At 38.0% G+C, this 27791-nt stretch overlaps 1 protein-coding gene across 1 annotated transcript in view; it reads left to right on the top strand.

Annotated features, from left to right (window-relative positions):
* The window catches only part of MTA3 (metastasis associated 1 family, member 3), a 124553-nt gene extending 97062 nt beyond the window's left edge, over positions 1-27491 (top strand). Inside the window, exons 15-18 of the mRNA XM_009876328.1 lie at positions 2708-2739; positions 9895-10049; positions 14823-14850; positions 27470-27491. Of these exons, the coding sequence (XP_009874630.1) occupies positions 2708-2739; positions 9895-10049; positions 14823-14850; positions 27470-27481 (227 nt within the window). The 3' untranslated portion in view covers positions 27482-27491. The remainder of the gene's footprint in view (positions 1-2707; positions 2740-9894; positions 10050-14822; positions 14851-27469) is intronic.
* The last annotated feature ends 300 nt before the right edge of the window (positions 27492-27791 follow it).

The following is a 27791-nucleotide window of genomic DNA, read 5'->3' as shown; positions in this document are numbered from 1 at the left end:
TCCCTAGCATTTTATATATTGATATACTCAGGTCTTTCTAAAAGGTTTTTGGCAACTTAGATGATAGATCAGCATCTGCAGTAATAAAAGCTAAGATATACAAAAACCAGAGAACGTTTTAATTGTATGATCTAACACAGGGTATTACTCTACAAATAAAACAGATCTTTCTTCCCTTCTTTACTTGGTTTTATTAATAGGTTATCAATGTGGTAATATCCTGAAGTTAATATCTATTGGCATTGCATTAAGCATGTCTATAAATTTTTGTTCAAAAAGATGCTGGTTAACAGCCTCCAGGTACCTTCATCTGTTCCTTGGTTTCCTTTGCGGAGATCTTCTCTCTTTCACCCATGTGTCAGTGGAACTGGAAGGGTGACTGAGTATTTTGGGACAATCAGTGCTAAGGAGAGGTTTTATAGACTTAGTATATAAAGCTATGCCAAAACATAGCGTCACTGAGGAAAAATGAAGATACCACTGTAGTATCTGAGTATAAAAAGTGTGGACTTCTATTTGTTAGCTTTGATCTTTTGGGAGATGACTGGAAGTGCTGTGTAATGTATAATCTCTATATTTTGAGAGGGAAGTAGCCACATCCTTTCTGTTTAACCTGATAATTCTTCTTAAGTTGAGGATTCCTCAGGAAATGGAGTTGTCCTCTTGAATATAGATCACTGGGGTTTTTTTCTGTGTAGTTGGGCTTATAAATGGAGTGAGTCCATGTCTCAAGTTATTCAGGTGGCTATACCTCCAGAAATCACAGAATCGCACAACGTCAGAGGTTGGAAGGGACCTTGGAAGATCATCTCGTCCAACCCCTGCTGCCAGAACAGGATCACCTACAGTAGGTCACACAGGAACATGTCTGCAGTCTCTAGGAATATTCTAGTCTCAGGAATATTCAGGTCCTGAAATGTTATCTCACTGGGTTGTCAAAAAAGTCAACAAATTTTTTACAACAAAAATTACTTTGCAGTTAATATAAAAATTGAACAGATTATAGAGTTCTTCGCTCTCCTTACTTTGTAACAGTGCAAACTATATTCAGGTGCCTGGAAGCAGTAGACTATCATAGTATTTAATTTTCATACTACCAGTTTAGAACTTGCCTGGAGGACTGGTGACCTAAATGTATTTTTATGTATGATAATTTTTGTGCTAAAAAAAAAAGAGAGGAAAAGGGGGCTGGGAGAGGAGCTCACAACTAAAATATCAATGGCTTTAGGTAGATTTTTCACATTACAGAACCTTTGTCATTGGGAAGTTATTGATACCTGTACTGATATATATTTTTAAATTAATTTGATTAATGATGAAGGCTTGCACAAATGTAAGTGTAAACTAGATAGAGGAGTTACTGCTGAATATAGGATTGAAGTTTCTAAATAGTTTGAGATGTTTAAAATGGCTTGTCTTTGTTTCTGGCAGTGATTGAGCTATAACTGCAGACTGGTTAAGATGACTCCTCAAATGAAAGTGAAACACCAGTTTGAGAGTGTAATTACCATTTATTTTTTTTTGCAGAGAGAGATATGCAGCTTTTCTTTCTCATGTCCTTTTAATCTATTTAACAGTATTTGAAACAATTACAAAAAGTCCTGGAGAATTCTTTGTGTAAATGATGTCAGTTGAGTCCCCCCATAAGACTGACAATTTGGAATTCAGGCGAGACTGACTAACCTATTGTAATTATTGTACGTTCATATGACTTGCAGAATTGAGACTCTGCTGGTTCAATTTATGCAGAATTGTGTATGCTTTACCCAGAACTGCACGTAGTTGCTAAATGTCTCTTCCAGAGGAACTCTTTGTACTATAGCCAATACAATGTCTTACCCAAATTTTTGAGTAAGTGTATGAGATTTCTTGTAGCATCATTTTATATCTAATAGATCAGCAGCAAATTTTCTTGTGTGGTTGTTTTTTTTTTTAACTGGTTAGGAGAATGTTTAGTTACAGATGTTAAACTGCTTCAATAAAGAACATGGCTGTAATATGACAACTGCGTTTTTTAAAGCCAGAGAGGGTGGAGGGTGTCCTAGGTGGGGTGGGGGGGAAGCAAATAATTTAAACAGTAGGATGAAATCTGTTTTAGCTGTTGGCCTAGTAGCAATTCCTCAGTGATTTTCTATAAATATAGTCATGAATTCAGTTGACTGTCTCCTGATTTATCATACAGGAGAGAATAATTAAGATGTCTGGATGATACACTTCTCAGTGTACTTTGTCAATTTCAAACTGAGAATCCATCTCAAAATTCTTATGGAAAAGATTGTCTAGTTTTTTAAAGTTTTCGCAAATGGGAATGGTAATGGAATTATGGTGATACTATTTGTATTTCTTTTGGCAGAGCTAATCCTCCATGTTAAATGATGCCATATGTTAAAAGCAAAATGAAAAAACCCTCTTCTTGAAACATGAATTATGAATTAGTTCCATTTTTGTATTTTCTTGCAGAAGAGGATAATTAAGCAAAGAGACTGAGTGCAGTTAACAGCAGACTGTAGCATGCCATATATTTTCAGGACCAGTGATGATTCTCATACTCATTTCATGAGAAATCTTCCCAGTCTCTGCATTTCTGATGTGTTCGTTGTTATAGCTGAACAAGTAGTATCTTATCGTTCAGGGGTGAGCATCAGAAAATAAGAGGTTTATGGATAAAGACAATACTCTAATACACTGTGATTATTTTGTTTTCCAGAGTCATCCAGCCATACAACAAGAACAATAATGGTAAGTATGGAGAAGATTATAGGTACCAAGTTATCTATAGATACAATTTTTTCTTTGAAAATATATAGGATATAAAAGTATCCTGAGCCATGGGCATGATTTTTTTATGAAGTCCTGTATTGCTGCAGAAATAAAATGAGTGAGTCTGCCACTGCATTTTGTGGGAAATCTTGCAAAAAATGTTGAGGTTGAATAGCTTATGAAGTAGCAGTGCTGTCTGAATAGGTGAAAAATCCAGTTATGGTTGTGTGTGTTTTGTGTTTAAGTGATTTTTGGTTATGTCTAATTAGTGTTGATAAAGTCCCTTGCATTCTATGTGTATCACATGTCTCAGAGCACATTTAAAGTCTAAAACATACTCTGAGTAATTTCTTGCATCACATTCCTGTGAGGCTGGTTCCTGACCTTACCTTGAATTTGACAGTTTGGCTTCCAGAAGTAGAGAAATGTTTAAGCAGACAGATATATCTTCAGAAAATGAGATTAAAAAGTTTTATTCATAAAAGTGTCATGGATTTGATGTCTATCTTGTTTTTTTTATAGAGTGGGAAATTTTATCGGTGTCTGTTTCAGACTCATAATAAAAGTAAAATAAGGACTGAACGAAAATTCATGGAAGCAAAACCTTACTCTGACTGGGAATGAGTCATTCCTATCCTGTAGATATCTGAGGGGGTGATCTTATCCACTTCAGGAAAAAGGCTGGGTTTTGAGGGAAGTTTTGAAATTTTAGAATAAAACCCCACCAAATAAACCGAACCAAACATGATGTGAGCTTGTCATTCCTGCAGTTTTCAGGGTGTCCCTTCAAGTTTATTACCTCTTGTACAGCAGGTATCTCTTGTACAGTATTTGTGGGACATGGAAATCCCCGTGCAGACACTTGATTCAACGAGGGGCAAAGGGTAAATATAGTTCATTGCATTTATCACCAATAGTCCTTAATAATACCATGCAAATGGATATTAGGTAGATAAGGGCTACAGATCACAGAATTTCAAAATAATAGAGAAGTCTGGAAAAAGTGATGTTTCTGTTCTCTACTGGATGTGATGTAATTGACCTATTTCAAAATATGATACTTGGAGTTATTTAACTGCATTCCTCTGCTATAACATTTTGGAAGGGACTGCAAATTTTTTCACTATCTCCAAATTTGCATTGGGATCAGGAAAAGAGCTAGAGGTTAATGCTGAAGCTGGTGAAAAGTTCACTCTTCATTTCTCTTTATTTTTTTCCTATTAATTTTACTCTGAAGATAACACATTTTGTCACTTGCTTTTTCATTAATATATCAAAGCAGCTCTAAAAACTGAGCCAAAGAAGGTAAGGTTTTGCCTATATAAATGTGTCATCACACCAAAACTTGACCAAACTTTAAAGAGATAAGAGAAAGGTTTTTAAATAAGTTTTCTTGAGGTTCCTGTGTTGTGAAGCTCCCCAGACCTCTCAGCTGACAAGTCAGACCGCTCAGACTAATGCTCTGCAATAAGTGTGCAGCAATTGTCCGTTGCACTTATTTTTAATCGTACTTTTATTTAAATATTCTGTTTAGTGTGAGAAGGTTATAACAATATGTCTGCTCTTCTCTGCAGTTAAACAATAACTGAATGTGTAATGGAAAATTTCCTACTCTCCAGTGAGTAGGTAGAGTGCGTCAGTAAAGCCAGAAAGTATACTATTCCTTGCATTAGTAATAGTATGAGATTATCTATTCAATACAGGGGGATATTGCTGAGATCCATTGTTGAGTGACTACTGCAATCAAAAATTACTTTGAAATAAATCACCCTATTTCTGACTGATTATGGTTAATATTATAACAGATAAAAAGTTAAAGCATGATCTTTAGTGAGTTAGAATGTGGGAAGTATAGCAGCAATTCTGTATGCTGCTGTGGATGCTTTGATGAAATACTTGAACTCTTTTTAGGTTGCATTTATAGGTGGTGAAATAATAAAAGTAAGGCATTAAATCTTACCTTCTTTCTGAAGATTCAGATTTATGTTAAAATCAAAGCCAATGAGGAATAGAGTATACTTTGCTAAGGAAAAAGTGCAAATTTTCCAAGAACATTACAAGAATTCTTCTCCTATATTTAAATACAATGATGTCTCCCTATTTTTTGTTTCAAATTATTTCCCGTAAAAACAAAAAACTAGAATTTTTTTAAGGGTCTGTATGAGGGGAAGATGCTGCTTTAAATACATGGTTTGTTCAGATGCAAAGACTGTAAATATTGTAGTATTTTAGCCCAGATGCTTTGGAAAGTCAATTGCTGCCTTTTTTGGTTTTTGAGGGGATTTTGTTTGGGGTTTTTTTCCTTGCATAGAAAAACACATTTTCAGCATTACGTCTATCCTTTGTGAAAAGTTTGATAGCAAATCATGAGGTTCAAAAGTAATGCTTGTGTTGACTATTTGGTTAATTTCTTTTATATGATCTGGTTTTGGAACATGTTTTTTTTAAATAGCGTTTGAGTTTTTAAATGAAATTCTATACCCAAAATGAATGTGTGCCTGCATGCAAGTATCAATATTTACAACTCCATGCTGTGTGGAGACCCTATTTTATAATTTTTGCATTCACTTCAAATCTCTGTGAACAAGTAAACAAAACTAGCCCCAAACCTTGATGCTTATGAGAGGTATAACGCTAATGCCTTTGCAAATAAGAACACTTCAGGTGTGGCAAAAGCGAATCAATACCTCATTTAAACTTAATGTAATTCTACATTTGTTTTACACTATATCCTGTATAATTAGGTCATTGCAATATATATTGAACCATATTTGATTATTACCAGTCACCGGATCATGCCTGATTTCTTCTAATGATTTTTATCCATATACTAAGCTTTTGCTGTGCTTGATTTGATTTTGTTTAAAGATGCAACAAAAATTATAAGACAATGGGAATTTTTTCCTTTTTAAAAGAATGGGTAAAAATATAAGAGATCATGAGTTCAAGTCCACTTAAGAATTTATGGAAATCCAGTTAAGCATTCTTTCAGCCACAGCATAAACATTCACCATTAGTTTTTACACTTTCAATGCGTGTTATATGTTTATTTCTGGATGCCTTTTCAGAATCTTCAGTGGCTCAGCCACTTACATGCCAGTACAAGTTGAGAAACTTCTGGACAGGAGTCTCAACTGTGGTTTGGAATCCGAGTCCCATTTCTCAATTTGTACAAGATTACTCTCTCGACTTTTCAGCATGCATCTTAATATCCTTGTGCTGCTTGAAATTCCTCTGGCAGCTAGTGAGGATAAGGGATTTACTCACCATAATAAAGATGCTCTATTAAGTTGCCACTTAACATGAGGTGTTTGTGGAGTATCTTTGTAGGTGTCTTTGAGATAGGAGCCAAACATTGTTGGACTTGTTGCTGCCCCTACAGTACATACCGCATGCGCAGGGATGCTACGCAGCTAATCCCTCTGTTTCACAGACACAACAAAGCCTTATGCCCTGTGCTCCTTGTATTGAAAAACTGGATTTACAGTTAAGCAATTGATTAAATCAGTAGCTTCGTGCTGCTGCTTCCAGAAGATCTGGCAGAGAGAAGCACGTTCTTAGGTAGCTTCTTCACAAAAGGGACTATTGCATTTGTGGAACGCTGGAGGTGTCGCAGTTGCCCACTGGCACGTGAGTGTTTGTGTAAGCAAAGGGGAAACTCATGCCCTGCCAGGTGAGTTTTGATGGGCAGCATTTTGAAGCAGCTCTCAAAAATCGAGCCATGCACCATCGTGAGGAAAAAGTACCTGAGAATGTGCCCACAGAGGAACATTTTAGCAGGGAACAGGTGAAGCTGTGTAGACATTATAATAAATGGTCTTCCCATAAACTCCTCCGTGTTGAGGCCTCAGAGGTCTCTGAGGATGCGTGGAGACCTCATGTGGCAGGTGAACCTCTTACCAGAGATAATGGGCCTGACTTAAATATTTATATTCTTAGTTGGATATAACATCGCCTGAGCCAGAGCTCCCTTAGCGAGGTTTTTCTTCTAAGCGCACTCCAACATAGGTTTTCGCCTGTTGTCTTTTGGGCATGGAACAATTTTGTCCTAGAGGTACAAGAGATCTCGATGAACATACTCACACTGAGATGAAGAAAAAAGTGGGGAGAAAGGAGTTGCTCAGCACGAAGGAGGATTTGTCCAATACGCAGTTACGAAACTGTGGGTAAAGCTGCTGCTGCTCAGGTGCTACTCTCTGATCTGCCACTGGTATGCAGGCTCTTAATACCAGTGGGTTTGTTGCTGAATCACAGCACAGCTTATTAGTGACGTACGCAGTCAAAATGCCAGCTGCTACAATTCCACATGGCAATGTTATAATGAAATTACTGGGAAAAATTGAGTCAGTAGAGCTTCTGTGGTAGTACAGGTGGTATTCCTGAGGCTTTTGTAACCTTTCTGTGATAATTGCCTCCCTCCAGCACACAGTTAAAAATCATCACAATAAATTTTTTAAAAGCATTTAACAAGTATGAAAGTATATACAAGTATTTAACTTTGTATGAAAGTTCATTTTTCTCGTAGTGTCAATATGACAGTGGCATTGAATGCTCGTTTTTATACACAGTGGTAAATACATATTTTTGAAAGGAGCTAATGAACTAGTTTTCTACTCAAGAACTCCAGTTGTTTTGATAAACTAGAAATTAAAGATAATGTGGTCCCCAGCACAAACTGAAAAACAATGATCTTATTTTCTCTTCCTCTTATGTGAAATGTAATTAATATCTTCAAATAGCTTCAAAGGACCAGGGGAGAAGGAAATAAAAGGGAAAATTCTAACCAATGTGATGCAACAGAAACGAGATTATATTGTAACCTTTTGCAACATTTTCTCTAATGTGATCTGTTGCTTGGAATAAGAGTTTGGGTCTAATAAAAGTGGACAAAATAGAAATTCAGGACTAATAATGGCATCTCTCTCTGCCAGGGGAAGAAGTAGTATGAAAAAACACATACTTTTTTTTCCATCAGGCTTAGCTGTTTTTAGTTTATGCCATAGGAGATAAACTTTTTGTACCTTGCACATTTCCTGAACAATTTTTGCCTGTGCATGTTGTCTTGAATAAAGGAAACATACAGTGGTGTGTTAGAAGGGAGCCTGGGAAAAGAAAGAAGCAATTGTATTTGATAACTTAAACCCATTTCTGACCAGGGAAGCACAGCAAAACAATTGCTGTTTGAGCCCTTGAATGTTCTGTTGTAACGTATGGCACTGGCAATTGCAAGATAAAAATAATTAGTATGAAGTCTGATGGATGGCAGTGTTTTTCATGTATGAATTCTTACTCACTTTTTGAGTGCTATCCACTTTGTATGCTAAGAAATCATCAGCTAAATGCCTTTATGAATTTCTAATTTCATCTAAACTATGTAGTTGATCTTCAATTTCTTCTAAATAACAGCAGAACTACTTCTAGTACCATTTCCTTTAGTTCTTCCTCCTCACCAATGCCAGTACAAACAGGAAAAAAAAAGTGAAAACTAAACTGCAGTCTTAGACACTGAATGAAAAAATGGAAAAAATTAGGCAAATATTTAGAGAGACTACAAAGATTGATCTTACTACAAAGACTGATTTATAGCCCTATATGCAACAACAACTAGATTCACCATAAACCTTGTTTGTCTCTAAGACAAAGGAAAAGAATTTAGCTCTAAGAAAGAGTTATATATGTCTCACTCAAATTTGATGTCTTGTTGCTCTTTGTTGTTTGGCTTTGTTACATCAGATCTAAAGAATCATAGAGGAGAATGTTCAGTTATTTGCACTGAAACAACGAACCCTGGAATTTTTCACTGAGTGCATAACATTTGTCCTACTAGAGGGAGCAAATGGTGTGGATCCGGCTGTGTTGAAAGTTGTGGCATAATGTGAATATAACACATTGAATAGAAGCGTAAGACTTGTGCGGAAGAAGTGAGACCCTTGTTTACTATTTTGGATTTTTACGTTTTTATGACATGATTTAAGAGATCAGTTTTGCATTCTCTTCTGCTAGTCTTTGTGGGTGCTACCAGCCCCTTTCTGACTTAGTGGCTATGGAATTGGTCCCCTAATTAGAGGGTACTTCCGTGACTGTGCAGCATTGTGTGCATTTCAGGAACATTACAAAAATACTGTCGGTAAGGTGGAATACTGGTATTGTTTCACCAATACAATAGCACCTCTTCCTAAGCAAACATGATACTGAATCCATGTGAGAGAAAGTAAACAAACTTGCAACTTTGCATAACATCTTCTATCATACCTGTTTTAGTCAAATAGTGTTATTAGTTAGTCCTGTTGATAATCTGTTATGTGGAAAACAAGATTTGAATTTCCAAGATTAATATGTCATGGAATATTCTTCCCAAATGTTACTTGTACACAATAGAGAATACATTATTTCTACTCTCCCCTTTTCATATATCAGAAGGCAGCTTCTCTCATTAGATGAGTACTTGCTCTCATTGTACCTATTCCAGGTAAAGGTTTAGTGGGAAATTAATGCGTTGTTTTATGTTTGATGATATCTGCATTAAAATGAATCCAGGCATATTGCAGTCAACTCTAAAATATAATGGCTGGTGAGTAAGCCGAAGAACCGTGACAGCAGCAAGGCGATATAAAACTTTGTTATCCTGCTTCAATTTAGGTTAGCGGCAGCACCAAACCACTTGTCTTATTCAATGACTTTTATTTATAAAGAAAGAGATGCAGATTAAGGACTTACGACATGAGAAGTATGGTATTTTAAAAATTAGGTTAATGCCATACTTGGATGAAAAAAAAACAAAACAAGTCTCATACCTTTTTGGTTGGCATACTGGACTTTTGCTCAGAAAATGTGAATTCTCTCCTAAAATCAACTGGTTTCTGTTGTGGAACTGCTTAGTTCATGATATTGATTCAAGCCTCAATTTCTCTTTATGTAAAATGGCATTAGCAATAGTTCATTTAGTTTTTAAGACCTGTGGATATAACATGCAAATGTGTACAGGTTGTCATCTGACCCTCAGGTACTGTCTGAGGAAGACTGAGCTGTTTTTTGAGAGGGGTGCTGTGTGTAGGTTGCCCTTTACAGCAGAGTTAGCTAACAGAATTGTGCTTACTCTCAGGCAAATATATTTCTTCTCCGTTATGTTTTCAGCATGCTGCTCCCCATGTCCATATGACTAATGGAAAGGCCTTGCAAGCCAGTGCAAGTGCCATTAAGACAAGCACCATTCCAGTGATTAAGAGACAGCGGCAAAATTGGCTTGATGCTTCCGATGATGGTTTCTTTATAGCTACAGAAGAGACGAGGTAAGAGAAATGAAATCTAAGCAGGGAACGAGGCTTCACTGCATACATGTTATTGATCCACTATTTGAATAGCAGCTTCTCACGTTATTGTTTGAGGTTGCGTTAAAGTGAAGAGCAATGTTACCTGAAAGCATACACCCACCTTTGCATCTCGTGCATGTTATCGGTTATTAACTAATAAGACAGTCAAGGCTACTTCTCTGTGGCAGAGATTAGAACTTTTTAATTGTTACTAACTGTAGTTCATATACAATGAAGTTTAAGGCACCTCTGATTATTCAGCAAATTGTAAATGCATCCATGGTGTACGTTAGACAGTAAAATTTTCAGAACTTGAAAAATACTCAGAGCACGATAGAAGAACGTAGAACAGATAGCATCTTTTCCAGACTAGAAGTTGCTTTCCTTTAAAAGCAACAAAGATTATAATCTTTTTCAGTCTTTCACTTACAGATCAAATGGTAAAATTTAATGAGCTTTTGCTTTTCCCAGTAGAGCCTGATATCACAGAAAAGTCACTGGTTTTCTACAGGCTTCTCTCTTTTCTTTCCCTGTTAAGATCTGGCCATTCCCTGATTTAACTCAGACTAAGACAAGAAGTTACAGTCTATTTTTGTAAGCTGTGGTTGCTGGACCTGTTATTTAAAAACCCTTAAAATTTTGCTTAAGCAAGGGGATTATTACAGCAAGTAACATCAGACTGTTCCTCACTTCTGTGGTTATTTCACAAGCCTAGGAAAGCTGGTAGCTGAACCAAACTTTAAATAATAACATGAGGAAAGAGAAAGGATAGACGTAAACATAGAGCTAACCAAGGAAAGTGTGCATATTTAGTCCTGTTTATGGTAGATTCAGCTAGGGAAGTTGAAATACTAGTATGTGAAAATTTGGTGGTTGTTTCAAGATCAATTCAATATGATACTTTTGTATGAGGAATATGACAATTCAGAGAGAGTGGTAGGAGGGTGATGAGCTCATAGGCTTCTGATATCTAGCCCAGATTGATAGCATTCCCTATTTTGAAGGTTGTTTGATGCAAAGAGCTTTGCAGTATCAGACTAATACTAATGCCTAGGGCTTATACCCCCAAAGTGAGACTGGTGACCATCTGAAATTTTAGAATTTTCAGTATTTTTTTTTCAATGTTTAGGGAAAAATGCCTGTCAAAGGATGAGATGAGCCCAGCAAACAGGCTTAGACTAGGTGTTTAAATTCTAGGTGATCAAGGTATGGCGAAATGAGCGCTGCCTTTGCAAATCACTCATCTGTGGTAGCAGTGCCTGTTCCCATGCTAGAAAATCCCCCTCCCCACTCCCATGGCTGCCGACACTCTCCGTGGGCCAGGCAGCAAGGCAGAACCTGCGCTGCCTCCCCCTCCGCACCCGCAGGGCTGGATAAACAAGGGGCTTAGTCCTCAGGACTCTGCGTCTGCTGCTTTTCTCCAAATCGTTCAAAGTTTAAAAGACTAAGATTTGAAATCTCCTGGTGTGGGGAACATAGGGTGATTAGACCTCCTCGGTGCTCCCTCAAAGAAGGAGGTGCCTGAAAGTGCCATGCCAGGTCACTGCGGCCGGTGCTGGTGCAGCAGTGCCGGGGATGCTCATGGACTGGTGTGGGGTGAGCCCCCCAGTACAGCCACTCCTGGTCTGACAAGAGCAAACTCCATCTGTTCTATGCAAGTACACATGTGTGCACCTTCCTTCTGTGGTAGCAACACATGAGGAGTGTTAGTGTCTTGCTCACGTTAATCTTCAAAACTATAACTAATGGGAGACAGCAGCCTTTTATCCTTTGAAACTCCATGTTGTATGAGATCTGTTCCTTATCTCTTATAGGGCTTTTTTTTTTTTTTCCCCTGTCCCATCCTGTCCCTGTTGATTCCTTCCCTACCTCAGGTGTGCTTTCTCCTTTCTTTTTTGTCTGATCCTTTGATTCACCTCTACTCCAAGATTATTTAGAAGACAAGATGTAGCTCGTTCTCTTCTCAGCTCTCGCTTGCCTCCAGTCTTTACAGCTCAAAGTGGAAAACACTGCCTGGTTCTGCTGCTAGGAAAGCACTGGTGCCCCGGATTACATTAAATGCTCTGCACTTTGGGGGAAGGAGGAGGGAATAGGCACTAGTCCCTGACAGCAAGCCTGCCCTCTCATAGGAGTTCATAGCTGAGTGTCGCTGTGACGGAGTTGAATGCAGTATAATTGCAATGGGAAGAGATATCTAGGGAGGAGAAAAAGCAGCACGTGATTTATCCAGTCCTGCCATAGAATAAAAAGGAAGAAAAAAAAAATCAATTGCCAGTTTGCAGCCATTGGATGTTTTTAAGTGTGTTCTCAATGCGTAGCTCAGAAATAATCACCCCATTTGAGTCAAGGTAATGACTCGTTCTTTATGATGTTTGTTTCGTGCTGCATCAGGATCTGGTCTGTTTTATCATGTTTATTTGTTCATTAAAAATACATGTAAGACAGGCACATGCTAATTACAGCAGAAGGAAAAATATTTTTCAGTATAATTGCAGCCTGCAAAAGGGAAAATATTTTTCAGTGTAATGTTTTGCTTGCAATGGTCCATAACAGCTGCCATTTCTCTATCCGAAAACATTTTTGTTTGTGCAGTGACTTAAGGTTAAAGATGCATATTTCTATAAAACATCAAGTATGGAGTCTAGAGGGTAAAATTTTTCAGACACTTACCTAAAAAAAATATACTACAATAGTCAGTTGATGTTATCTGAGGAAAAAAATGTAATATTGCTGCTAAACTAAATCTGATGCCAGTCTGTTTCATGCTAACCAAGCCAAAAATGCACATGAGCATTCTGAATTTTATTATCCATCAACAGATAAGGTGAATATATGTATTTATGCCTATAGCTCCATTTTAGAAGACAGTATTATTATCCTTACCCCCTCTGATTTCAATCAGCAATCATTTTTCTGTAAAGTTAACTATTGTATATCTAACTGATCACAGATTTGAGATACTTGTAGCAATGGATGAGTAGGGAGCTAAATATTCAGAACAGTGAAAATAATCATGGAAATTATATGTCACCTAAGCTTTCCATGGTAACCCTTGGAGTTACCCTAGGATTTTAGGGCAGTGCCCTTCCCTCGCCACAATTCCAACAATGCCTGCCCATACGCTTAAAATTTAACATGAGCATACGTAACGTAAAAACAAAAAAAAAAACGGATTTTAAGATACTTTAGGTGCTGACCTGCTTTTCAGAGTAGAACGGGAAAGTACTTTATATCAGTTGTAATGTGCATCTTCATAAATTTCAGCTTTTTTTTGGAAGTTGTAGCTATTTGAATACGGTTTCCTCCCCCGTTGTGTCTCTGCACATCTGGGGAAAAGTGCCAGCATGATTTCTATTTGTATTCCCTTTTTTCCAAACCCAGAGGCCTCTGCAGTGCTGGGCTGCACATTAGCACGGTGCTGAGCCCCAGTCGTTACAGCCCCTGGCCAGTCCAGGGAAGGGGCCGAGTGAGTTTGCATCTGCCTACGTATTAGTGCCATGAATGAATCAGCTGTATGAATTTCTCGACTGATCTAGACATATTTAAGTGTGTATATGTATACATATATATATATATAGATGAAGATCCTCTTCCTGAATACTTACCAGTGTGTGCAGTGAATTTTGCCAATAAATATAGAGGTCCCCAGTTTTGCAGTTTCATCTCTAGTGACAAGCTGCATTCTCTGTTAAACTTTTTCCTGATGCTTGTGTGAGTCCAAAGCCTCTGTTCAGTCACAAGTTCACAGCAGGGATTAATCTAGGCAGTAAACCAGGTGACAGTTCAAGAATACTTACTGTGACATTACATCGTAATTTCTTGTTGACCTTTGCTGGATTTAACATTTTTCTATTTTAATTTATTCTTATCATTTTCAATGAAAAAGGAATTCTCATTCCCAACTGTGAAATAACTTGCTCAAGATTTTATTCTAAAGTGTAAATCTATTTACACAATTCATTGAAAAATCACTCTTTAAAGAACCTTATGTTTATCACTGCTCACCAAGGGAGTCTCCCTATTCCTTTTTAATATACTTAGATATTAGCTGCTAGGATTCTCCTAGCACTAAGTGCATGCTTCAGGGTCAAATAAAAGCCTCATAACTATAAAAGAATTTTATTCAGAGCATTGTACTAAATTGTCTTCACTATAAGGAAGCTCTTTGGGTTTTATTCGCCTTTCGTTGACTATCTGTGATGTGGATTCCGTTATAGATCCTGTTAGAGTTTAATGCAGAAAATGGCTATATTGTGTGAAATGGAATTCTCTATACTGAATCACCATTCTGGGAGTTAAATAATAATAGGAACTGTCCTGCTTTTTCAATTATAGTCTCCAGAAGTTTACTAAAACTGTAATGTATCAGCTTAATATCTGTTGAATTATATAAGACATAATCATAATCTATGAATGAAATTAGTAATATAGCTATTGAATCTCAAGGGAAATGCATCCGTTAAAACTTTTCTTACCAATTCTAGGTATGCAGTGCACATACAGTTCCTATATGCATGCTCTGTCTGTAACAGAACACACTTGCATGCTAATGATCATATTTGTATAGGGACAGCTAAAACACTGTGTGGAAAATGAAAATTTTTCTTCAGCATTTGCGTTATAAGAAATGTGTGGAAATGTTTGGCTGAATGGGTTATAGCAGCAGATTCCATATGCTTTCCCTTCGTGGGCCAAAAAGCGTATTTGCATATAGAACTGCAGTTGAATGACTCGATGCTTGTTTCCTTTCAGTGCTGAAGCAGTTAGAAACCTTCTCACGGTAAGTGCACCTCCATTGGGAATGAGTTAACTGCAACTGCTAAAATTAGAACATGATCTTTAGCTGTTACCAGCAGACATTGCTTCCTTTTTGCTGTTCAAATGATTTTGAGAGGCATCCCCGTGGCAGCATTACATAGGTAATTTTCCACATTCTTCACTTCATGTTCTGTCTCCAAAAGGAAAAACTCCCCTTGATTTGCTGAGGTACTACATCGGGATACCACAATTGCTGTGATAATTACCTGATACCACTCATTTTTATTTATGCATGTCTCATAGCACCCACAAAAAAGCTTTAAAAAAACAGGTTGCATGTTGAGAAAGAAGAGAATGCGAGGCTGACAACCACCTTCAGCGAAACGTTGAGTCTTGCCGTGCCATCAGTGGTCTGGTTCTCTTGCAGAGATGGGGGAGAGTCCACACTAGTGCTCACAGCCCTTTGTGCTGCTGCATATTCCGCCAGCGCTCTCGATGTAAGCCCTAACCTTGTACTTTCAACAGCAAACTGAAAACTTGGATGAACCAAACCTGGTGTCAGGAGTTGTGAATGACCCACCCTCGACCTTTCCCCTGCCCAGCATGTGTTTTAATCAACACTTAGACCAGGTCAGGCACTGTGTTTGAGTTACCACTTGTAATCACCAAGAGAAAAGGGAAAAGTGGAGGAGTAGGTCTTCAGTGCCTGGGGTCCAATATACAGGGCATAGCTGCAGATCTAGATCAGAGTCTAGGTCTAGGTTTAGGTCTAGGTCAGAGTTCCAGTGCTGACTGCTCTGCTTCTTCTTCCTCTTCATGTGCTCAATTCTTATCACAAAAATGCTCAGAGGCACATTCATTCTTTCTTTTTTGGTTGTCCGCAGCTGTGCAAAAATAAAAAAAAAGTCTGTGTGTCAAAACAAGTATTTTTAATATACACTTATACACTCAGGGATAACCTCTTATAGGCGAGGCAGTTTGATTTGAATGGAGATCCTAGTTTTGAACTTCACCATACTTGGGTCCAGGGCATAGTGCATTTTCATTTCATACCTGCAGGGCAGTGTGGCCATTAGCCCCTGGCCCTGTAACCAGCTGCATGAGGATGCCTGGCTGCACCCGGGGACCATCAGCTGCAAGCCTGAGAACTGTGTGATGCACCAGCTACTGCCCTCTAAGCAAAAAATCAGCCACTAAGGATGTAATTTTCTGGTTCTCTTACCTCTGCTGCATTATATAGTTGTCATACATCTTGAAAAGCTAGGATTACAGAGTATATCCCTTAGAATTATGCTTAAGCCTCACTGATAGGATTGAAAATACCTAACTGATTGGCTGCAGCTGACTACAGGTGAGCTGAAAACCGTATCCAGTCACTGTGACAATACAGCATCTAGGGAATTCGAGGAGGAACTGTCCTTCCTGCAATTTAGGAGCAATCTTACTTGGCTAGCTACTGTTCACAGTTGTTATATATTCATGAGAGTGGATAATAGTTTCTGTAAGCTGTTATTCTGACCTTATTTAGCATGGACTATTTGTGAATGCTGCACACCGTTCACACCTTATAAATCATAGTTCTCTGAGCTCTAGCAGAGATATTGGGATACAGAATCCTTACCAGCAGTATAGAAACTAGATCATAATCTTCTGCCATTTTGTTTCTCATTGAGCAGCTTTACTGGGTGTTACAGATATTTTCTTTTGCTATTTATCTACATGAGTTCTTCCTCTGGCTGCTTTTACAGTACCTACTAAGTCAAAGTAACACTACTGTGATAATGCAAAGGTTGCTTTTTAAAAGCAGGATCACTCCATGAAGCTAAAATCAACTCATTTGAGGAATGTGAATATTTTTTTAAACTTATAGAAGGAATAATAGATATAGACCTGGAAAGCATGTATGTAACAAAAAAAGTTCAGTAGAAGTTGTGCCATGTGCCTAACTCCTCGTATCAAAATTAACAAGGTGCCTAAATATTTGTTGAAGGTTTGAAGGCAATTGCCAATGTACCCTCTGTTCTTTGCCTGAAGAATCAGACGAAGAGTACTTTGTTCTTTCATGGGGCTGTTGTACATGGAGTGGGTTAGAAGCCTTACAGGAGATCTTCTTTCACAGAAAACTTTTTACCTTTATTGGTCATAAAATCTCACGGAAGTGCCACCCACAGGAGTCCAGAAGCTGTTGACTGAAACTGTGTGATTTGTTATTTTCGGAGGTGTCTCTGCTGATTAGCAGGTGAAAATTAATTAGCACACAGCTTCGGTCATGACCGCAGGGAGACTGAGGCTAAGAACAGATGGTGGCAAATGACCTAGTTACTGCTGCCTGAAGTGTCACACTGTTGGATCTTATAAAATGATCTTGTCTGTTCCTACTGTGTTATGAGCGGTAATTCAAATATGCTGCCTCTCTATGGTGGCTTAGATACCAAAGTATATTTTGCAATTGCGTCTTTAGGTAGGAGCTTGAATGTAGTTAATGCACGACTCAGCTAAAGAGCAGTGGCAGATGTAGAGGTGTTGCTCAGCTGCTCACAACCTTCTCCCCTCATTTCATATTCAGACAGTAGCTGCAGAAGTAGCCAGAGAATTTTATATTTCAGAAGGGAAGTACAGTTTTTGAAATGAGACTGTTTGCAAAATTTTACTGTCTTGGGAAACTTGGGGGGAGGGGAAGAACTTAAATGAAACATGGGGATAATAGTAAGTGCATTAAGGATTGTCTTAAACACAGATGTTGGTGGAAAAGCTCCTATATAAGTGCCTAACTTTTCCATAAACCTTATTCACTACATTAGACCTCCCAGACGCAATTCAGCAAAACTCTAAAGTGCACGACTGACTCTGAGTCCAGTCTGTCTGCTAGAGTGCCTCACGTGGTCAGTAATATACCTGATATGTCATATGTTAAATTGGGGTGTTGGCCTGTTTTCTTCACAGTTCTTGACAAATTTGGAATTTACTGCAGTACACTTGGCCGTTTCAAATTGTTTTCCTTCAGAAGCTGTCTTTTGTGTTTGTGCAGAGGATTTGATGTAGCTGAACCCAATCCTCTTTACAGGGTATTTTAACTGAAGGTCTTAGGGCTTAACTTTTTGTTAGCTTGCTGCTCAGCTTTTTCCTAAATCCACATCCCTAGTGTGAATGTGTCATCTTGTAATATCTGGTTGTCTTCTATTGTGGGAGTTAAAACCAATTTGGTTTTGAACAAGAAGATATTTTTCTGTAAAAATGCATCTTTGTATGGGAAGCAAATTTCTCTTTCAAAGCCTTGGGAAACAGAGAAAATAACAATAAAAATGCTAAGTTGTCAGACCAGCGTAGTTTTCTGCGTATTTAAGTATCAAAAAAAGATGAGACGAGATTAATTATACAATTGTTACATATACCAAGGATAGATTAGGACTAAAATTAGTCTACTCTCACTATTCCTATGCCTAAACCATAGAGGTTTATCACATTAGATCTTAGCTATTGATGACTGTAATCCTCCAACGTTGCACAATACCAGTCTTAAAAGACGTTTTCCCTTTTTCACAATTTCTGTGCCAAGTCGAGCAGTAATAGCTTGTAGAAGCTGGATGTGGGGTTAAGTAATTATTTCATCTGAAGGCAGAGAAGTACCCGGCAATAATGTGCATGTGCACATAGAAACTAGGTAAGTCCTGCGGTGAACACACTGTTGCTATATTTAAATAGCAAAGATGATGATAAAGCTGCACTGTGGTGATTATGTTAAAAAAATATATTAGTGATCCTCACAGTCTTAAAATTCACTCAGAATTATCCACTAACTTTCATTTATAAGTTGTCCCGTACTGGATTCTTCATTTCAAATTACAGATAGAGGACTTAATTCTGAGCTAGTCTATATTTCAGCATATGTGTTCAATCATTTATTCTTATTTTTCTCTGTTAGCTTTGATAGTTTGGGGTGGGGTTTTTTTGGGGAAAAAAAAAAGAAAAACCTCATTTTAAGTTCATAATGTAAGTAAGGTTGTGGAAAAACAAATGTTAGTTGCTCACTTTTGTGAAAAAGCTTGTATAAATAACTAAGTAGGCATTTTAAGTGTAAAATACCAAGAGAATATAAGCTATAGATAGAGGCCAAAATGCTTACCTGGCAACATACAATAGAAGAGTTGTTCTAGTAGAAAAAGCACAGACCCCCACTTTAAAATTCCTAGTTGCTTCTGTTGTTTAGTGTGAGACACCAGAGAAGTGAGTTAACCTCTGAGTCGCTCCACCTTTTTGTCTGTAAACTTGAATAAAATCGATATACACCTACACTTAGGGATGATGTGTAGAATTAAGCAGTATGAGATCCTGACATAAAAAATGCTGACCATAAGAGTGGAGAGAGCATGAGTGGCAGAAAATGGGAACATGAATATTGAAAAAAATAAAAAAATAAAATAAAATCCAGCCTTTGAAATGAAGCTGACCTTAGAAATTAGAATCATAGAATCATAAAGGTTGGAAATGACCTTTAAGGCCATCAAGTCCAACATACAGCCATACACCAACCTAACACTAAAACATCTCCTGAAGTGCCACATCCAGCTGTTTTTTAAACACGTCCAGGGATGGTGACTCCACCACCTGCCCCAGCAACCCATTCCAGTGCTTCACCCCCCTGTCTGTGAAGAAGTTTTTCCTAATATCCAAATTAGCATCATATCATCCTGTGGCAAAGCTTTCCTGTCGATGCCGCAGTCCACATTTCCAATCCATATTCTGCATCAGAGCATCTGTGTGTAGGGCAAGTGCTGATTATGCAAGAGATTGGTGGTGTGGAGCAGAGCCCCAGGGGACGGGGGAACTTTTGCTCTCCAACTGTTTCTGGTAAGACCGATTAGTTTTGATTTCCAGCCCTTTCTTAATAGCAAGTAGCGTCTCCAAATATACTCTATTGGTGCATATATTATTCCAGGAAAACTATATGCATAATTGATAAAGAGGAAAAATATTGTCAAATTTTTTCAGCTTCAGGTTGTGTTATAAGCTGGAATACTGTAAACACAGTGTCCAGGCTAAAAACCTCAGATGAAACCTACTCTGAAGTAATCAGAGTAAGGAAAGAAAAAACCAAAGAGCCATACAGAAGTTTTGTGTTAGAACAGTTCTAATAAATAAAATACTAAAGTAATTACGATGGACTTTTAAAGAGTGTCAGAGTCAGAAACATCATGATTCCCCCTGCCCTGTGGAACATATAATAGGAAGGTTTCTGTTATCTTGGACTTAAATAACTACATGTAGTTAACAATACTTTTCAGAATTTTCAACACAGTATTTAATGTTGCTGGGGAAATGGCACTTAATGCTTGTATCCCAAGGCCATAACCAGAAGTTGTAAATTCTTAAAATTTTTTTCATCTTAAAGTCTGGGATAATGCTGGAATTGTGAATTAATATGCAAGATGTTTGGGAAGTAGTTGGAAGCAACATTGAGTTCCACTCTTAGCCAGCTCTGATGCGTCTTCTCTCCAGTTTCTTGCCTGTCTCAGAAAAAAGCATATGCTGCCATGTGGGTAATATTTTCATCTAGTAGTGAGTGATGTTTAATCAGTAATACAGAGTGGCCATCCTTCTGCAGAATAACTGGATGGTAATGAAAATTCCTTTTAGTAGAGTGTAAAGTTATGTAGTGTAGGAATTCACCCACACCCTGCTGATATAGTTAGGAAGGATAAAGGAGTTGCTTTGAGATTTGGTGTTTGTGCCTGTGAGCCAGAGGAGGCTCCCTGGCTCCTTGGGTTCCTGGGGTGCCTGAGTATTGATAAATCTGCAACGACCTTGTGTGTGCATTCATGGGGAGGAGAGGTTAAGCAACTCTTTCTTTAACAGAGCAGGCTTCATGCCTTACAACCTCTGAAGTCGATGGTAACTAAGGAGAGGCTAATGAATTTCAGATAAGGTGCAGAGCAGCTGTGCCGTTGCTCACGTTACACATCTGTCGAAGCCTGAGCCGTTGCTTTGTTTTAAGAAGCATGAATAATTTACTTTTACCCATTCCATCAAGCTACCTTTTTCACTCTGCGGAGCTGGACACTGGTCAAATGGCATGAGTGCAAAGACAGGCCTTGCTGCCTTCTTAGAGGAGAAAACTGTCTGGGGGACACGGCTCTCTCTGTGCCAGTGCCATAGTCACTGCTGCCTGGTGTGTAACCCTGCTGAGGTAACAAAGCTTCACCCAAGGTGCAGGGCAAGTCCTGAGCTACTCAATCCATGCTGAGCTCTGTGGTGGCCATCATTCCTACCAACTAGATCGAGGTGTGTTGTGTTTTTTTTTTTAAACTGTGCCTACAAATGAGTCTGATAGGGCCATAGGGCCTCCGAGCTGCTGGCTTCTCTGAGAAGTCAGCGTTTTTCAGCAAAACTGATGTGTAATCATTTTCATCCTAACTATCTGCTGTAGGTAACTTCAGTCTGTGATAAGTAACAAGCTCACAAATGAATGGAGAGGATCATTTCAATGCTGATTGTTAAGATATAGATTTAGTCGTCATGTGATGACTGCTGTGTGACACCATCGACTTATAATTTTTCTTAGGGTTTAAAAGTTTTTCTCAGTTCCAGCATTCAAATGAAAAATGGATAGTATTGCTGAGAATAAGACTTTCCACTTCTTTAATTCCTTCTTTCCTAGGATCCTAAACTGCTTTAAAATATTAATGAAATGTGCTATATTCAGGGGAAATGAAACCATGGAAAAATCTGTCAACTTAGATGATTTTTCCAAAAGCCGTGCTGGTTGTTTGCAGTAAAACTGGATATAAATAATTTCAATAATGGGTGAGGTTCCTGTTGTTCTAGGCACTCTAAAAATGCACACACAGAGATGGTTTCTGCCTCAAGGGGATTTTGATACAAGTAGAATTTAATTCAGCAGAGGTCAAAAGGTGGCTTGTGCAATGCAACAGGTGAGGCATGACATAGTCACAGAAGTCTGTGCTTTAAATATTTGACCTAAATTTTTCATCCCATTAAAGAAAGCACTCAAACATCAATATTTATTGCTTCATATATATGTACATAGTAGCTATAAGCTGTTGCTCTGAAACACAAAACATCAGAGAAGCCCTCAAAGTGGTGCAATGTTGTTTAGGAAGATCTGACACCACGATTTGTAAATCATGTGTCTATAAATTATTTTTCATAGACAACAGTTTTCCTCCCTAAATATTGATGCCGAATTGGAAGATAAACACCAGCAAAGGAAAATATTTCCTTACTAGGGAGGAGAAAAATGGGACAAGCTCTTGAAACATTTAAATGATGCAGCACCTCTTTAATCTTATAAAGATTGTACCACACTATCTGCCATCTGTCTATAGTTCTATAATACAACATAGTGGCTCATGGCAACTGCTTTCCAGTAGCCCCGTGCTTATTAAACCACTTCTGATTTGTTTTAAAAATTAACATTTCACAAAGGAGCTTATTCTTAAAAGGCGTATCCGTGTCAACCCACTTCTGACTTCCAAATATATTTCTCCTAGTTCCTGTCATTTTGAGATTACTTTAAGACTTTAATGGTATGTGGGTAAGCTTGGCCTCATAGTGCTGTGGAAAAATAGCAAATAAATAAGTAAGTCTAAACCAGCAAGTGAAGTAGTTAAATAAAATACTTCTCTCTTCCACACAGGTAGAATGTAGGAAGTGCTGTAACTTATTCAATCTCCCTGTAACCTGTCAGGTTTCTAAGGATGTGTGCCTACAGCTTCATCCCAGTTAAATTCTCTTTGAGCATAGATAGCATTTCACAGATTTGGCCTTTCACTTTGTCTAAAAGCCTGTTGAAATTAATAGCAAGCCTATCAGCCTCCTAAGATAGTGCCCCTTCTTTTATTTTAATCCACTGAGTAGTTACAGTGTACCTCTGGATGCAAGAAGCCCTCAGAGAAATGAGTGATAATTGGGTCTGATAACCCCTAAGGAATGGTGGTTATTTTTTAAATAGTTGGCTTTACTAACTGGCCTTGAGCTTGCACTGACAATTTACATTGCACAAAATTTACATTACCCTGGAGCAGCAGCAATTTCTTCATGAATCTTTGTCTAGATGACTTTTCTTTTTTTTTTTAATAAAAAAAAAGTTTAGTTTTTCTCTCTGCGTGTCTTAACAGTTCTGATGGCAAGTCTGATGGCAAGTTTCACATAAAACTTGTTCCAGAATGGAAAATCCTGCCTTGCCACAGTTAATGTCTAAGACTCCTTCCAGGGTTGGCAGTATTTTGTGCACCTAGCACATTAAAGTTGCTGTTTACGATTGGGAAATTATACCAGAATACTTCACCCCAGTCTAGAGTTTAGGTGGTGTTTCAGCTGTAGTTGTCTGGGAAATGGGTTCTCTTACTCCTGCTGCCGACCTGGGCGTACTCCTTGTACTATCACCACCAGTTGGGTCACAGCACATTTCCACAGCACTTAGAGTTTTGGTCAAATGGCATCAGTCTAAGAAAGTATTAGGTGCTTAATATATTTTTAGTGGAAATGCACTTCTGGACCTTGGTATATAAGAATAATTATGGACATCTCAAAAGTGTTTGTATGTTGGGGACGATTCCACTTCATAGCAAAATGTTTGTCATCTGCTAAACCTTCAGCAGGCCTTTACATGCAATTAATTCCTCTCAAAGTAAAAAAAATTCTGCCATGACTTGAATTTATTTAATATTACTTAAGTACTGTTGGTATAGCTGGATAGACCAAAGTCACTCTAGTCATCATAACTCTGAATCTAATGCAGAGGAGGCAAGGCTGATGCACAACAGTTTATATATAGAAGCAGTAACAGATAGATATGCCTGATTTCAGCAGAGCTAAAGCAAGGAACGCCTTTAAATCCTGTTAGAAAAGGCTTGAAAAACACATTTTGACTAGTATCAACTGAGGGTCACCCTTGTTTTATTGAAGTTTAAAATTGCTGCTGTTTTAAGGTGTGCCATGACTGAGGCAGCTTTTACAAACGCAGTTTTATTACCCCGTCCTATTCCTGAGAAATCTGGACATAAGAGATTATATAGGATTATGCTTAATTTGCTCAGATGGTTAGTTACCTGGAATTCACTTAGATCCTGAGAAAGGGTTGGTTTACTGAAATGATTTGCCTAATTAAATTTAAGCATGGTATAAATACCCTGTAGAGCCTAGCTGTTTTTTCAGCCCAGTAGTTTCCAGTCTGTGTATGATGCTTGCAGAGAGAAGAAGGGTCATAATAGTGTGTTGTACTTGTGTACATTTCCATATTTCCCTGAATAGGTAACAGGGGTCTTACGTACCTTCATCTGCATTACTAATTTGAGAGTTTGCTTTATTCCTGCATTAGCAGCAGGGCATCACATTTGACATAAAAATGAGCACAGTGGGCTTTATATACCAATCACCTATTAAAAGTTTGATTCATTCTCATACCTTTGGTCTCAGGAGGACTAGAAGTACGAGGCAAAGGCTTTAAAATACTTTTTAATTCATATTTCAAATTATGTCTGTAACACCTCATACTTCAAGAGCTAGTACAGAAGTCAAAGGAAAAAGCAGGGGAAAATGCCAATTAGCCTTTCATAATAACTGCAAAGGATGTTATCAACGCTACAGATATTAAAGCCATTTACTTGCTATCACCAAATAAAAGCTTTATGTAATTAAAACATATGACTGATATTAACTGAAAAAGGGACAGGAAATTGAACATTAAAGGTGACTTTGCCCTTAATTCACTGTATTGTTGGGGATGGGAGGAGAGTGTGTTGGAGTGCTTCAAGTGAAAGGGCAATGACAGCCTTATCTTCCCTGGCTTTAATCAGCTATTATTGCAGCCTGCATCTTTAAGTGTTAAAAACCCCAAACTCTGAAGCATTATAAAACTTGATCAGTGCTTCCCAAAAAGCTTAACTGTATTTGGATGCTAAATTCTTCAGTGTAAATAATCAGTTCCCTCCACCCTCTATTTTTTTGCAGTAAAAAGAACAGTTTGGGCTTTTAGTGAAACAGTTGTTTAAATATTACATTTAATGAAGTCAGTGGAAATTTCCATTCTTCCAGTTTTATTTCTGAAAGGATATATCCCAGAGAGCTAATTTCTGGAAGCATTTTCACAATCCTGGTCAAATAGAAGTGCTGGATTGTCTTTTTAGAGTGCGTACCAGATTATTTCTTCTGACAGGCAGTATAGAGTTACTTTCATTAATATTAAGTGAGGAGTTGACTCTCTTGGTGGTTTGATTGATGTAATAAGGTGATATTTCCCCCTTTTTGTTCTGCCTTTCTTCATGCTGGTTTTGAACCAGTATTTAATGAGAATAATTACATCTTTTGACTTCACAGTCTTTACAAAATAGTTACAAATTGTAAACACGAATACTTTACTGTCTTTACATTTAGAGTCAGCTGCAAATTGCTTTCATTGGTAGGAACTTCTTGGCAGTTTATGAAGTTGCCATATTAAAAATTCAGAAGGACAAACTATTACCTAATGTTTTTGTAAACTGTGGGCTTCGGAAATGATTAATGACCACATTTGTTGTGAAAATAAATACAAAGTTTTGCAAACAAATATATCAGAAGGGATCCAGTTCAGTAAGCTTTTGCTGGAATGTTCCCCATTAATAACCAGTGTGGGTAACGGCTATTGTCTATTCACATGAATTTACAAAATATAGCTGTCTTATTATTTTAGAAATACGTGTTTCTACCAGTCTCAGGTTACATTTTTATGATTTCACCATTCTAGAATTCTGCAATATCTTGTCAATCAATTGAATATTTTTTTAGGCCTGATTTAAGATGACCATGCAAAGTAAGTATTAAACAGTAAGTCTATGTCTCTGTGGGATTGTGGGAAGAGCCTAAACCTAACTTTCTGGCTATTCATTTCCTTTTCTTTTGCCCTGCTTATTAAGGATGCGGTGCTTAACTAAACGATGCTAAATCCTAAATTGGTATTCCAGGCCATGAGATGCTAAGGACATCCTGCTTTCAGGCAGCTAAAATGAATACTTCTCTCCACCTTTTAAATGTATTAGCCAAAACAGATGTGTGTTTCAGGCTCCCTTTAACTGCTAGGAGCACAGTATCTTGTCATGACTTTTGGTTTTTGTTTTATCTTTATGTTTTCTTCTGTGGCCCAGTTAGTCAGCTGGAAGCTTCTCGGGGAATACTAAATCCATAACTAAATACGTTTGAAATTTAAAATGCAGATTATCATTTTAGTATTCAACACAATGTATTTTAAGGTGATTCTCGTCAGTGTCACATGCCACCATTTTTCCCTTTTAGAATTAACAACTCAATAAGATCAAAGGGGAAAATTACTTCTTGAGTTACCATGTCAATGTCTTGATGCAGGTAGACACATCAGCACCCTCTAATTTGTAGTCAGGTCATGTTTTCAACCTGGAAAGTTTGTATTAAAAGGCCTGGTCTCATTTAGTGTTAGAGGCCCAAGATTGCTTTAATCCATTTCATTAAGCTCACAATCTCTGTAATTTATAAAACTACCTAAATGAAAGGTGGGATTCTCAACTTCAGTGAATTCAGGAAATAGGTCTTTTTCCAGTAATGTGTAATATTCAGGACTCTGCTAATGAAGATGGTTCTTGACACGCTCTGTGTGTGTCGCTTCTGTCTTTTTTGATATTCTACCGTGGATATGCTCAGTATTGTGGTTATTGATTTATTACATTAGAGAGACTGAGCAGCTGAAACATAACAAAGCTTTTTGTTTCAGAATTAACTATCCTTGGATGTATAAGTTTACAATACAAACAACATGGTTGCATGTAGTTAGTATGTTTGATTTATCATCCTGGAAGTCTAAAATTTAAGTGAATTACTGCACTTGAAATGCACTAGTACAAAAAGCTCAGAGATTTGGGTCATGTGTTACCTGCAGAATTGGTACAATGCAAATAACAATTACTCTCAGTCCATCACTTTTACAGAGGTAACATATTCACTTGGACGCTAATGAGGTTCCTTCTTTTGTAGTCCTTCATTCCTGTATTGGTATCACATATGATGAGTCACCATTTGAGCATTCTGGCCCAAGATTTAATATAATTAAGTGTTATTCTCCAGAGACCATGTAACACCAGTTCACTTTTCACTGAGCAATTATCAGTTGGAGACAACTGTGAATCATCAGTTGATGGACAGGGCTCACTCTTGCTGACTGCAAGGCTCTTTTCTATGAATTAATTAATGTTTATAAATATGTAAGGGGTGAGTGTCACGAGGATGGAGCAAGGCTCTTCTCGGTGACAACCAATGGTAGGACGAGGGGGTCCACCTAAATTTGAGAAGAAACTTCTCAGTAAGGGTAACAGAACACTGGAACAGGCTGCCCAGGGAGGTGGTGGAGTCTCCTTCTCTGGAGACATTCAAAACCCACCTGGATGCCTTCCTGTGTAACATCGTCTAGGTATTCCTGCGCCGGCGGGGGGATTGGACTAGATGATCTTTTGAGGTCCCTTCCAGTCCCTAACATTCTGTGATTCTGTGTAATTAACGTTCCTGCTCTGGTAAGAGTATTTATGTTTGTTATAGACTCTTGAGCAGTCTTCTATTAAAGACCGGGATTTATCTCTTCTCTTGTCTCTTCTTTCCCTTTTTTCCTCCTTCCCTCCTTACAGAAAAATCCGTAAGAAGTTCACCAGATTGCAGCTGAAAAGAGCTTCCAGAACACCTTGTTCTCCGATCATTGCAAAGACAAAGTCTCTCATGAACAATAGACAGGCACGAACAGAGCCAGGAACCATCATGCACTGAAGATATAACAGCATCAGCACCATAATCATGTCAGAATCATGTTAAATTGTGAATGCAGATACAACAGGACCTTCCACATCTTTGAGACAGAAACACTGTACGGACAGATTGTGCTGGGTTCCGTGTTCTGGGCAGGATCCAAGAGCAGCCCTTGTTTTCCCTTGGCTCTGCAAGGGCTACTTCTGG

This window comes from Apaloderma vittatum, unplaced genomic scaffold (assembly GCF_000703405.1).
Source record: "Apaloderma vittatum isolate BGI_N311 unplaced genomic scaffold, ASM70340v1 scaffold6799, whole genome shotgun sequence".
In the NCBI taxonomy this organism is placed as follows: domain Eukaryota; kingdom Metazoa; phylum Chordata; class Aves; order Trogoniformes; family Trogonidae; genus Apaloderma; species Apaloderma vittatum.
Note: the sequence above shows the minus strand (reverse complement) of the source record. Positions and strands in the feature narration are given on the sequence as shown.